This window comes from Agrilus planipennis, unplaced genomic scaffold, assembly GCF_000699045.2.
Source record: "Agrilus planipennis isolate EAB-ADULT unplaced genomic scaffold, Apla_2.0 scaffold37, whole genome shotgun sequence".
Taxonomy (NCBI): domain Eukaryota; kingdom Metazoa; phylum Arthropoda; class Insecta; order Coleoptera; family Buprestidae; genus Agrilus; species Agrilus planipennis.
In genome coordinates, this window is record NW_020438995.1 from 308,103 (window position 1) to 322,890 (window position 14,788).

General features: G+C 35.1%; 1 protein-coding gene across 2 annotated transcripts in view; it reads right to left on the reverse strand.

The window, feature by feature from the left end:
• The window catches only part of LOC108745099 (small subunit processome component 20 homolog), a 33,154-nt gene that overhangs the window by 15,042 nt on the left and 3,324 nt on the right, over positions 1-14,788 (reverse strand). For both annotated transcript variants that reach the window (XR_003231358.1, XM_025975734.1), the window contains exons 6-12: positions 13,825-13,980; positions 5,631-8,226; positions 4,888-5,078; positions 4,579-4,834; positions 3,910-4,524; positions 2,556-2,726; positions 2,105-2,497 (exon numbers count right to left, since the gene is read on the reverse strand). Coding sequence is in view for 1 of the 2 variants with exons in the window: in XM_025975734.1 (XP_025831519.1) it covers positions 2,105-2,497; positions 2,556-2,726; positions 3,910-4,524; positions 4,579-4,834; positions 4,888-5,078; positions 5,631-8,226; positions 13,825-13,980 (4,378 nt within the window). In the remaining variant the exon portion in view is untranslated. The remainder of the gene's footprint in view (positions 1-2,104; positions 2,498-2,555; positions 2,727-3,909; positions 4,525-4,578; positions 4,835-4,887; positions 5,079-5,630; positions 8,227-13,824; positions 13,981-14,788) is intronic.

Below are 14,788 nucleotides of genomic sequence, written 5' to 3' on the forward strand. Positions count from 1 at the left end.
CTATTTCTAAATCTACAAATCCTATGTACGCACTCTTTCCTTTTTCTATCGTTTTCTCTATTGTTACACGTACAGCTAGAATGGCCTTCCGCGTTCCTCTATTTCTTCTAAATCCAAATTGATCTTCTCCAAATAGTTCTTCCGCCCTTTTTTCCATCGTACTCTGTACAATTCTAGTTAAGATTTTTGACGCATGGGAAGTTAAGCTAATTGTTCTAAGTGTCCTATCCGCGCCTCTCTTTTTAGGTATGGTTACTACCACGTTCCGTTTATAATCCTCTGGAACTTTCCCTGTCTCGTAAATGTGACTAACTAGCTTAAACATACGATCTGTAACCTCTTGTCCTGCATGTTTTAGAATTTCTCCCTGTATCCCACCTACCCCCGGCGCCTTATTATTCTTTAAGTTTTTTAATGCTACATCGAACTCTTCTCTCATTATGGGATAGCCTAGTTCATCTAACTCCACGCTATCTTCCTTCTCTAATATATCTCCTAACTCATGGCCTGCGTACAGGTTCCCTAAATATTCTTTCCACCTATCTGCCTTTTCGTCATTTTCTATCAAAATGACCCCCGCCTCGTTTCTTATATTATTACTACTGTACCCTACATCTCTAAAATTCCTTGTAATCATATTATACGCCTCATCGGTTTTACCTACTTTAAACTTTTCTTCTACTTCTTTACACATCCTATCAATCCACTCTTCCTTAGCTGCCCTACACTTTTTAATTATTTCCCACTTTATAGCCTTATATCTTTTTTTCCTTCTTCGCCTGTCCTGTTTTTGTATTTCCGTCTTTCTTCTATTAATCCTAAAATCTCATTTGTTATTCAGGGTTTCCTACTTTCGTTTCATTTAAGACCTAGTATATCTGTAGCTGCTGACTATGCAGATTTCAATGCTGTTCCATTCTGTCTCTATGTCCCTGTCATTCGTTTCTCCCGCCGCCTGTAGTATTTCGTCTGCCGGACCAAAGGTTCAACCATAATGGGGGGGGGGGGTTCTTAAAGAGAAACCAGACTAAGACAGGTCCCTGAAAGAGCAGCTCTTTCAGTACTCAGGGTGGCAGAGATCATGAGAATCGGTAACTAGTCCCCATTCGGAAGTCCGGGCGGAGACTACCTCGGGGGATGTCATCAATAAATGCAATAGGGATAGGTGCGATATTTCACGAGTCGGAGCGTGGAATGTTAGGACAATGAGGCAAGTAGGAAAATTAGAAAATTTAAAAGTAGAGATGGATAAATTAGAATTAGATACAGTAGGTATTAGTGAAGTCCGTTGGCCCGAAGCTGGAGACTTTAGAGTAATCTTTCTATATTTACATTTTAACAAACTCGAAAAATGTGTCATTTTGTAGATCACTAATACTTCTGAGCAGACGTATTGCCTGCTAAAACTTAAATTGAAAATCAACATCGGGTAATTCTTAAAAAGCCCGAAAATACGTACAAGTAGTAGGTAATAACTAATGCCTAATACTAGTACCACGAAGTGAACGTTATACATATATTTCACTTTATTAAACGAATGCGTGATTAGCAAAATTAAGTGCGATGCTATAGAGGGTGTAAACTAGATGTAATAAATAACCCCATGGCGAGATCAGCAGCGTGGGTAAGATTAAGAAAAGACAATCACAATCGTTTACAATCAGAAGCCGGTCCTGTGCAAAAATTAACAACGCAGATATCTTCGAATCGTGTACTGCAATAAAAACTCTGCAGCTACATTGATGTAAACATTGCCGACTATCGAACTTCTAAGATAAACAAAAACAATTTAGTACTACACATAACGTTTAGACTAAAAAAATAAATAATTACATTACACGCAGCACTATGTAAATGTAAGAACATAAAAGAAAGAATAAAATGTAAGTTAACAAGCACATTAGTCGCTAAATGTGGATAATCTACCTTATCACCCCCAGAAAGCTCCGCACTTATTTCTGTTTCACCTTGTATAACTACGACAAGAAGTAGACATCACGAATGTGTTAAAAAGAAATGTTTTCAGATTACTTTTGTTAATTAGTAATTTTAAATCAATTTAATTCAGCGTACTATATACCCTATTTTACAAAAAAAATCTTACCATGGGAAATGAATTAATTAAATTCTGAATCATCGATAAGGCTGACTGGCGCCCCGACTGATATTCATAATTTATTTGAGAAAGATAGAAACCAATATACGAATCCATCTTTTTGCCAAAGGGATAATTTATAAAAAAGTGCAAAAAAACTTGAGAGGCATAATTTTGCACTTGAGAGCTCGTTGAAGTTATACTGATTTTTGCCACTTTATTCATTACGGTATAAATTTCGGGCAAATCAAACTTTCTAGATGTAACAGCTTTCAGTAACATCAAGGCATTGATTTGTCTATCGTTTTCGTGTAAGTCTTGCTCCACGTAAAAAAGAAGCATTTTAAGATGTTCTTTGTCGATTATATAGTATTTCACATCTCTAAGCAATACTGCCATAAACTAAAATATGAAGCCATAGTTTTAAGTAAATATTTAACATACAATTAGTTTTAAATACCTTAAAAGAAATTAGCACCAAATCGAAATTATCTCCTTTATTCAGTCCTGTTACTGCATACTTGTGAAGAATTTTAAAAATGTTTTCATTTATTTCTTGCATGTATTCTCTGAACGACGGTAGATCCCACTTAGCAATTCCAATTAGACATTTTAATGCCAATATATTTAACTAAAAAATAAAAACTGGTTCAAAGAAATATTAAGCCTTAAGCATTAATCAGTTAATGCTAACTGAAACGTTCATATACAGAGTTTTACTTCTTGCAACTTCATATTTAATAACAAAAACCCAACAATTTGCTTGTTACAAGAATTTTTATTGATAATCCACAAGTAATTGATAGATTTTGCTGTTGCGTTAATTTGATCTGATAACATATATTTTATTGTTGCATTAAATTATTATTAAGTAGGAAAATTTATGTTTATTTTAAAGGGTTCGCTCGGTGGTTACATACATAAATAAAATAAAGATATTAAAAAAAAAATCAAAAACGAAGTACCACTGACCAAACTCATCAGGATGCAATTAATATCAATTTCGAATAGAACGATCTTGACAGCGAGTAAATTAAGTATTATGCAAGAAGTATAAAAATTAAAAACCAATAGTCGTTAAAAAAGTAGGTATGCTGATTTAGAGATGAAACCTGAAATTGCGTGGTTTGTGATTGCTAGTTATGGTATGTTTTTTGATGCACAATATACTAACTTTAAATAATTATTGATTTACTCTTGAGTTTAATAGTAACGTTGTTGATTTATAGTGTGTACAATAACAAAGTTCTTATATTCTCTATAACGTGCAATCGTTGATACTGATCCATAATTTAAAACCAATCATAAAGCAATCAGGGTCAAAAAAGGGTGAAATAAATTTATTTATATAATAACCATAACTAACGTTTCATCTCTATAATCGGACTCCTTGAAGGTTAGTTTTTAAAGTTATAAATTTATTTCGCCCTTTTTTCCTTTTATTGTTCTATTATTACTACAAAGGAAATCTAATTTCCAAATCATAATTTGTTATTTATCTTTAAAATTCCCATAAATTTTCTTCTTTAGATCCGTCAAAACATGTTTATTTACAGTATGGTAACGCAGAGGCTAGTGAGCCGTTAACGACTTTTGATGAAAGGGTGGAGAAACCGTGACGTCATATTACTCTGATAAGTGGTTAGATGTCCTTACATCTCACAATAAGTTGTACACTTTGCTGAGCTGGAAAACGTCATTATGTGACGTCACGGACGTTTTTCGATTCCCTATTAAGAACCATTAACGGCTCTCTAGCATCAGTCGTAAAGTAATGCCTAACTCTTAAAAAATTTCAAAATGTCACTAAGTACCTTCACATGATGAGAACTCAAACAATCTCGAAATAGTTTGATAAATGGGTCCATAAAACTTTTATAACAAGTGTTATTTGGATGGTCCATTTTTATTAAATTAAGGCAAATGTTAAGTCCAAATGTTACCAGAACATAGTTATTCATGTTATCAGAAACTCTCGCTACCATTCCTTTTGCTTCATATTTGTCCATTACCACAGGTGGAATAATAAGACAATCACTTCTCTCCGTCAAAAGTGCATTTTGTTTGTATTTTTCGCCAATTTTCTTTTTATTTGCTTGTGTTGAAAAAAGTTCTGGTATATTTTGCGATATTATTCCATATGAAATTTTCATTAGATACTCATACGTGATGAATTTATTTGCTACCAATCCCAGTGCAATATATCGAAAGCATTCCTGCATTTTTTTATTATTTTTAAACGATCGCAAATTCAACAATACTGATCTTAACGGTACGATTATGTCCATTAAATATTTTTCGGTAACAAATAAAGCCAAAATTTGGAGTGTTTCGTAACTTCTGGTGGTTTTAGCTTCAGGAATCTTTACTCGTATTTTCTCTACTTCCTTTTCTTCAGCCAGAGTTCCAAATAAATCAGCTTTGCAAATCTATGGAAAAAACTATTCTAATTGCGTTTTAATGAACAATAAATAATTATTTACGTTTAATACAGTAATAATTATTTTATCCATATCACCAGGTTCATACATTTCTTTCAGAGAAGCCAACACTCCATGTACAGTATAAACAAGAACATGCACTTGAAATCCTCTTAGTAGTAGGGGTTGTATTGCATCTAAAAATGTGTTTAAGTACTTTGGTCCCACCACGCACATAATTTGCTCAAATGTTTCCCTGGCAATTCGACGAACACTTCCTAAGTGTGATTTTAAAAAAGTTGCTAGTTTCATAAAAATCCTAAAATGAAAAACAATAAATATATTATGTTTCCTATTTGAACGTATTGTTACATTGGTAAATTTTTATCCAGTATTTCTTTTGGCAACTTTTGTAACAATTTAACCAAAGCTAATGAAATGGGAATTTTTTGTAAATCGTCTTCTTCCTTTTCGTTAAGAGTCTTCTTTTTATTAAGTTTGTGAAACGAATCGTAGTGTGAATATTCTGCCAGAAGCCTAAACAGTTGTGGCAAAAATATTTTCTGTAAACAATGATATTAAGCATTACTATGTATCAAAGAAACAATGAAATCAGGTTTTTAATTAAAAACCAGAGTAAATAATGAAACCAACTCATATTCTATTTTATAATCCTGAGTGTTTTCAGGTTCTTAATTAAAAAACTGACTTCACCTGGAATATTTAGTTTTCATTAAAAGTTTTAAAATTAAGTTATGATTATATTTAAATTTAAAATAAGGGAATCCTTTCAAACCGTAATCTAACCTTCAGAGGTACACAAATCTAAAAAAAAAAAAAAATTTTGATGAAACCGCACTTTAGATTAAAAAGGTGAAATCACTTAGAAAATAATAAAGAATATGTTTAGCTAAATAATATGTTCTGCAATAAGGTAAAAATAAGAATTCTTTAAATTATTATAGAACGTGGAGACTCAAATCATTCAAAATTTATTTTACCCGCTTAATTTAAAACTTCACATAAAAGTACTTTTATATTATCTAAGTATATCAATATTGCGTAATAAGCAACGTTGATGTACCTACGTATATCGCAATGCATACAAATAATACCTGAATAGTATGTATCACTTTAGATGCAGTTGCAGATGATAATAGGAATACTTTTTCAGAAGCATCAGTATGAATTGAATGCACACATTCATCTATTTCCATTTCAGGGTAGTCAGACATCACTTCCACTTCCATTTGCTGATCTAAAGATTTTTCGTCTTCAGTTACCATCGCTTCTTCTTTTTTCGTCTCTGAAACTTGTATGTTCTCCTTTTTCTCAAATTCTTGATAGCTAGCAATCTCTTCAATGCTTTTTGCACAACCACTACGTAGATCAAAATTAAATGCATCTAATATGGCCACAATTACACGGACTAACTGCTTTTTAAAAATGGTTTTATATCTTAGTTTGTTCATATACATTCTTAACAAATTTCCATACTGGTTCCACGGTAAAAGTTTACAAATAGTTTTTACAGCTTCTATAGAAGCATCAATGAGACTGTTTTTTGAGACGTATTTTTCATTACACAAATACCACGACACGAGTGGAAAAATAAATTGAATTAATGTTCGATTGCATTGACTATCAACGTTATTAGTAAATACATCTACAAATTTCAGTAAAGCTCGAACATGTCTGTGAATTTGGAGATGCGTGAGATTTTCAAAGAAATCTACTTCCAAATCAGTTTCACTAGTAAGTTTATTCAATTGTTTTAAAACAATGTGGGAATCAGGACAATGTCTAGCAATGTACCCTAAAAGTTGAATACATTCGTTCCTAAATTCTTCATTTTTACTTTTAATCCCCTCGCAGATAATAACAAATAAATGTTCATCTAATAAATAAAATGTTTTATCATAAAAGTTTTTCAATAGCTCATTGGATATTATTTTCCAGTAATGACTGGATTTCTCCTTTAGAGAAATATCACTTTCATATTTTAACATGTAACAACAATTGTAAAATATTGCTAATCCTAATTCTATTTCTACATTTTTAGATTCCATTAACAAATTAATTTCTTTAAAGCATTCTATTCTTTTCTCAAAATTTGGTTGATCAATCCATTTGTCGTCCCACGCATTGAGTTCGTTTATAATTCTCGCTAAAGTGTTAAATGCTGCAGTATCGGATTTTGTTTTAGCCTTGTTAAAAATTTCGCAGAGTTGCTTCCTAGCAGGCTTGTAGGAAACTTCACCAAAGTAGGGCAAAAGTTTTGTTAAGTATTTCTGAGGCTGATCAATCTTTTGAGTTAAGTTATCAATAATCATTATGAATTTTAAAAGATTATCATCAGGTAAATCAAACATTTTTGAGAAAAGCGGTATCATAAGGTCCAAAACAGCCTTACTCGATTCACAGTCCCACACAAATTCAGAAATACTGCACAAAACAGACAATTCGGTTGTGGTCAAGCCTTTTCTGCTGTGCAATTTATTCTTTATCATAATCAAAATAGATGGCACATGAGGTAACACAATGTAACTTCCAAGGCTTAGATTCTTTTTTTCTAAATTTTGATGTACTGGATTATTTTTCAAGCTCAACGTACTATTAACCAATATTCGTAAGGTATCCTGCTCATATTCATTATCTTTAAATGTCAACAAATAATTTATCATTTCCATAATCACTTTGCTTACAGAAGCATGCGTCGATTTTTTGAGCAGCAATCTTATTATAAAAGCCATTGCAGTGAAGTCATTATCATCTGCGTAATATTTAATTAATAACTCAAAATATCTTGGCCTTGATCCCCATTGTAAAAATAAACGAAGTAACGCACTGGGACTGTGAATGCCCTCGATTTCCAATTGTTCTAAATATGGCCATACAAAAATCTCAAAAACAGTATCAATTTCTTCAGATGACCATGGATATTTATCGAAGTGGTCAAAAAATTTTTCGAGTACCCTTAATAAAGATGACCTCAACTTTTTCAAAATGTCCCTATAGCCTGCGTGCACTAATGAGATCTGAGAAAAAATGCCTTTCACAAATGCTCCAATAACCATTAATATTTTCAATAAATATTGTAATAGATTGTCACTTAAAGAACCCCCCAGTTCTTCTAATATTAAAGTAAGTAAATTGACACTACTCTGAAGCCGTTTAAGCGGAACAAACTTTTCCAAATTACACTCATTAGAAATGTTTATAATCACACTAAATTGATCTCCATAAATATATTTTGAGTAAAATTTGAAGGACATATGTACAAACATCTCAATTTCATTTTCGTAGCATCCCGAAAGGAAACGGAGGACTAAATTTCTGCGTATCTGCCCGAAACCTTTCCCACCAGTTCTTAAGCCACTTTTAGAAGTCATTTTGGTAAATACAATTTTTAAAATAATAGGAATAAGGGACTGACGATGTTTTTCCTGTATAACAGAAGAGTCCTTATTGATTCTGAAGAGGGATATTTCGTTTTTAAAATTTTTATCATCTACGAGATTATACAATTGCTCCTTGTATGCCATTAGGTATTCATGTCGGTATGTCATTAAACAGTCTAATGCTAACTTTTGTACCTCACTATTTTTGTAAGATAATAAATCTAAGTACAGCTGCTTGAGTTCAGATTCTCGGAACATAGACATTGGGCTTCTTATTTTTGCAAAAACATTTAAAATTGCAGAAATGGTCCTGAAAAGAAATAGTCAATTTACAAACTTATACGTACTATTTATACTAAAACTAGAATAAATATGAAATAAATTACAAAATGTAAATATAATATTAAGTATTTGTAATGAAAAATATAGAAAAGGGGAGCCGCTCATGCCTCCGGAATTTTTGAAAGTTTGCCTTTTATTGATTATAGTTCAAGACGCTTAAGACATGCATTTTTTAGATGAAAAATTAACATTTTCAATCGCGAATAACTAGAAAAGTATTGATCTATCGAAGAAACTTTATAGAACATTTTTTACTTCAAATTCACTCTTCTATCGATTCCTGGGGTTATTTTTTAGAGAAGAGATGTTATTCACGAACATTAGCAATATTATATAACTTCGAGTCCTAAGCCGTTGGTTGACTGGACTATTAGTAGAACAGTATCACGTAAAAGCAACCCATCATACAGAGACAGTAGCAAATAAGACCACTCTTTCTAAATGTCACATTCTCGATCTTTCTAGAGCAAGTCCAGCCGCTAAAAATAGTTACCGCGGATAGGAAGAGTTAGTTCAAGCTATAGCGACGAGGTGATACTAAGCGAAATATGAAGAGCGAAGTGCTAATACCATCAAAGATGACATCTACATTGTTCCGGAAGATTAAGATGCAATCTTAGACCTAGCCTGGATCCGGAAACATCACCAAAGATTATCAATGGAATTCAATGCCTATAAGTATCATTAACGAAACTGATGAAATTATATTATCATGCAATTTGCTGATATTTTCAAAGAAAGGATTGGTTGCGTTTCAAATTTAAAATTTAGCTTAAAACTTCGAGAAAACGCAAAACCTATTTTTTACCGGAAGAGAGAAATACTTCATGCACTTTTCAACAAAGTTGCTCTCGAAGCGGCAGGCATTTTAACAAAAGCAGAAATTAGCGACTGGGGATCTCCGCTTGTCGTAAGAGACAATAAACATCAATCAAAATTCGGGACAATAATGCGGAAACATGGTCATCTACACTACTTAGTGAAATTGGACGGATAAACCTTAAAACGTCATATCAACCAACTTTACTCAACTAAAGTTCCACAACTAGCATTACGGGAATAACCAAAGAAAACAGTAACGTTTGCACCAGAAATAATGAGCAGAGCATTGAGATGGGAGACTTGGTCAACATTCCTTCAAGTCGACCAAATCAATTTAACGAAGAACATCAAGAAGGTGATGTTGCAGTTAACATGCATGAATCAGAAGTCATTGAAGACGAATCAGCAATCGAACAAGACCAGGCTCTAGAAGCGACTGTACGTCAACTACAAGAGCTAAACAACTACCAAAACACCTTCGCGATTTCATATTAAGAATTCAATGTTGAGTTCAAGTTCGAATACCAATTGAATTTCATACGTCCCACACAAAACATTTTCCGTTTAAATATTAGCCATCTATTACATGACACATTATGTTGTAAGAATATTTTTCACACATTTTGCTACAATGTTTTTTAAATAAGCGTGAGAGAACTGTCATAACCAACTAAGAGTTTTTCTATACTAGTACGAACGATACCGTAGATATGTAATATAGTATGTAGACATAAGTTGAATAATAAAAGTGGTTATAAAATGATACAGTGTCTCTCTAATTATTAGTTACAAACGACACAATAACAGTAAAATAAAAATTAATTAATAATACATAATCTAACCTAATCTACCATCGCCAGCAACCCTCTCCAGCAAAATCACCACGAGGCCCACTGACCTACATCAAAACCCACGATTCCTAAACGGAGGCTGAAGATTCCGCCCTACCTTCCAGCGTAGTCCGGGGGGACTGCCCGCTCACCTGCATTAGTGGCTGGTGGGAATGAAACACCCAAGGTTTACATACAGAACACTCATACGAGCTCGTATTCAAGCTCTTATACTTACGTGCGATCAGCAATAATTTTTACCGTTTTCTACTAGCTACCGCAGCCGACGAGTACAACAACCGGCAGTTATTACTGTCTGCATAGCGACGACGCATTAAACCCGGTGGTTTAATATTCAACAATATCTACAAGAGTTCAACAACTGCCCAGCCGTTTTAGGTAACTATCCAACAGTTCTTTGGACGGAGTATGCAACGTCGCTCTGATATCCCTTCACCCCCCACCAATTAAACTAACAATAAACACCTAACATTTCCTTATTTCATACCATATACTCTACGACCCACAGGAGTAGGTTAGCTTCATTTGTCAGTCATTTCGAAATGGCTACCCCCATGAACCCAGCACTCTTGGAGGGACTTTCCATTGGGGAAGTAATGCCTTGGCGAGCGAGCCAACCAAGCCATACCAAGCTCACCATAATAAACGATTTCCCCCATCAGCATTTCGAAGGAGTCCCTTCATCGCCAATGTGCGAAGACGTTGTGCATTCTTCTGCCACCCGGGCTCAATTATCCGATTCAGAGTCACCCCCCCCCCACTGCCGCTGACGGTTTCATAGAAGTCGGAAAGCGGCGTAACAAACGCCGAAGACGTGCCACCTTTCTGTCTTCGACCTCTTCAATGTTCTCTGATTCTGAGAAGAAGACCGGCACCGAGCCACCAATGCCCCCCCCCCATCGGAATCCGCCAAAAGTCCCTTTGGCCGAAAATTCTTCGCACTATGGACAGCCACTGCATCGCCACACGTTGGGTAATATAATTTTATAAGAGTCTATTCTAACTCCGTGGACGATTTTCATTGTTCCTTGACGAATCCAAAGTTCAGTTTTCTACAAACCAACTTCCCGCGATCTCCATGTTGTCCTCCGTGGAGTTTGCGAAGACATCTCCAGACGATCAAAGCCGAACTTGTTCACAAAGGCTTTGCCATCCGCGGCAAACCTCTCCAAAGACCAAGTCAATCTTCGAACTTGGCAAGGTCTGCGGTCTCAATGAAAAATTTGAACCAAAAAGGGGTAGGGCAGTAACAGCAGCTCCCCCCTCCCTCTCAAAAACGCAATGCGTCCCCAAACACCTCTGCAGCTTCTTCTCTTGAATAGAGAATCTAGGCCATTGTTCAATCGATGGTAGCAAGTCTGGTCGCCGTTCTACAAACGCCTATCAATGTGTAATTCAGCCCACCCACATAATCTTTGTATACCTGGAATGCACAAAGCATTAGAGAGTTTTCCGAGATCAAGCCATATCTCAAAACTTTGTCCCCTCTGTTTGCGACTTCAAACACACGTCCTCGCGTGAAATATTCCTCACCATCCGATCTCTGAAAAAAAGAAAAGCGCCTGGCGCTGACGGAATTGCTAACGGAGTCCTTAAAGTCCTGTCACCAAAGCACATAACCGCACAGTGCAGCATCGTAAACGCCATCATGCGGCTCCACTACTTCCCTTTGGTATGGAAAGAAGCCACTGTCATCTGTCTCCCTAAACAGGGGAAGCCCATCAGCTCTCCCTCAAGATACAGGCCTGCTCAGTTCGTTGAGCAAAGTAGCTGAATCCATTCTTCTCGATCGGCTCTTAGACCACGTGAAGCAAAACAACCTTCTCCCCAATTTTCAACACGGTTTCCGCAGGCATCATTGCACCGACCACCAACTTCTTCGTGTAACCGAACACATTTCCAACAACCTTAACAAGCGGCGCCACACCTCTAAGCTTCTTCTTGACGTCCAACAAGCCTTCGACCGAGTCTGGCACGAAGGCCTTATCTCTAAACTCATCGTCCTTAACATCCCACATTTTCTATTTGGGGTTATCAGGTCCTTTCTCACAGAGAGAAACCTTCGGGTCTGCGTTGGCTCTGTTCTTCCTGCCAATAAAACTGTCACAGGCAGTATCCCATAAGGCTCCAAACTGTTTTGAGCGGACATGCCCTCCTACACTTCGATTCTGACTGTTCTTTACGTTGACGACATTGTCCTCATAAACTCTTCCCAAACCATTCTACAAAGCACAGCGAGAATTAATAAGTTTCTACCCCTGCTCCTAAATCGGTACCGAAATGTAAACTTTCCATTAACGAGACCAAATCGGAAGCAATTTTCTTCTCACGTAAGTTCCAAAAACCTCCCTTCATCATCGTAAACAATCGTCCAATCAAATGAAGCAACTCCGTCACTTACCTAGGCATCGTTTTCGACAGATCCTTAAAATGGCGGCACCACACCACAGCTACCCGTAACAAGGCCGTGGGTGCATTCATCACACTTAAACCTTTCTTCCGAAATAACTCCATCTCCCAACAAACGAAAATCCGTGCGTTTAACGCAATCATCGGAACCATCCTACGCCATCCCCATTTGGCGCTGCACCCATCCCCGACGTCTTCAAATTCTTCAAGGCACTTACATGCGGATTGTTCGCTCCACACTCAACTACCCATGGTTCATCAGAAATACCCAAATTCTGAAAGAAACTGGTCTACCTTCTCTCCCCGATGCTGCAACCAAATTCGCAGCAAATCTTAGGATTTCAGTGTCAGGCCACCGAAACCCGTCCATCTTGACACTTTCCGGCTTCACCCCTAAACCAAACGACCGTTTCAGAAGGCCCTGTCATCTTCTCTTTTGAGCTGCTCACTTTTGCTCAATTCTAGTTTCGCATTTTAGCGCGAGTACCCACCCTACTCTTCATGGTGGGACACCTATTCTCACCCACACCATCCTCCCCTCCCCAATCTTCCTAATAAATCTTCCCATGGAAGTCACAACCTTCGGGTTAATCTCCCTACTCGAGGAGGGGTTTTAGTCCTCCTCCTCGAGAATAATCTGAACAAAACAAAAAAAAACATACAGAACACAGAATTCATCTTGTCCTTCCCTCTAAGAGCTTTCCTCTGGAACATTAGAGTGGCATTCTGAGAGAAACCTGTGTTTAGTGTTTTAACTGACTTGTTTTCGCGACTTGCGATTAGATTTACTATAGTGTTAGTAACTCGTTGTAATTAAATCTCGAGCCACACACGGACTCATCTTTTTTTGTCTTTTGTATAAATTTAAGTGTTTGTTTTTTTAATAAAGTTTGTTTTGTTAAGGGAAAAACTAGTGCATCTTTGTTCACCCGTAACGTGTTTTTTCCTAACTAAATTAAGACTTTTTGATTTGAAACGAGTAATTGCTGAAATTTATTACGGCTAGTATAATACTTAAACTTTTGTTATTGTATCTGTCAAAATGAGCGTTTTACAATATTAAAAGATAATGCCAAAGATAGTGGAGTAAGTAATCTCTGTTAGGCGGACAGGCAATTAATCTAGCAATCTAATATATCACGATTAAAAATCCAATGTCTCAGTTAGTTTCGGTCCGATTTCACGTTTTTCTTTTTTAATCTAGAATAGGGCATTAAAATAATAATAACACTTTTGGTAAAATTACGCATACATTTGTTATGAACAATTATTATGACAAAAACGAGTTTTCCTACATATTCTAAAAAATAAACACAATTTTTAACTACCTACAGTTTCAGTTTCTAATTTTATAAAAAACCTACGGTCAAAAATTGTTTACTTTTTAAAGATCAATAAATATTTCCTTTATAATTTTTGCTNAAAATATAAGAATAATTTTAAAAGTTCTGGATTAAAAGTTTAATTGTTTTTTTTTACTTTACCTTTCTTTGCTTTTTATATTTTGTTTATACTTCTTCTCTTTGTCCTGATCTGAACATTCTATTACATTTTCCTTCGAATTATTTTCTTTTCCAATATTGTGTAACTTAATATTCCATGTTTTTGAAAAATCCATTGCCAAATTATTGTACTCATTTCTATAAGACAAGTACATGAATTAAAATAAGTTACTTTAATTAGTGAAAAAAAGCATATATTAACCTAGTACATATTAATAGAATTAATAGCATTCAGTTAAATTATTGCTGTTTCAATTCGGAGTTTTATATACAGGCAAACACTCTTAAATGCAACCAAATATGTTCACGTTAGAGAAGATTCGCAATTTCTTTATCGTCAAATTTTTTAATTTTTGTTTCGAAGATATCGTTTTCACATACATTATTGTTGTTAATTAAGTACATACGTGCCTCATCGCCCGATGACACGACAACCATTAGCAAATACGGTAAACACGTATTTTAACCCAAACCCCGAAAAGGCCGACAGCAATTCAATATTGGTACACATGATTGTTGTATAACCATAACAATCATAAAAACGAAGAGACAATTCTGAACGTAAAATCCGCACTTAAATCTTGCATTAAAGAGCTTGGAATAAATGTAAAGGCATGTATGTCAAAGGAACAAAAAAGAATTCGGGTTAGAAAAGATTTCGAGTTATAAAAGTTCGACTTTATATATAAATAAAATAATAGAAACATATTTTTTCCATGTATATAACTACAAATACTTAATTTGAAATTAAACATAAAAATCTTTGTGATGACTGAACAAAATAAGCATTTGAAGCATTGAACAGAATTCATATTAAATAAATTATTCAAGTGATAGTTCGATAAATAGGCATGCTTCTAGCCTTCTAGGGCTAAAAACTTAGGAGTTACATTTGATAAATACCTATAGTTCAAACATCATGTTGATTTTACATTTAATGCTGCTA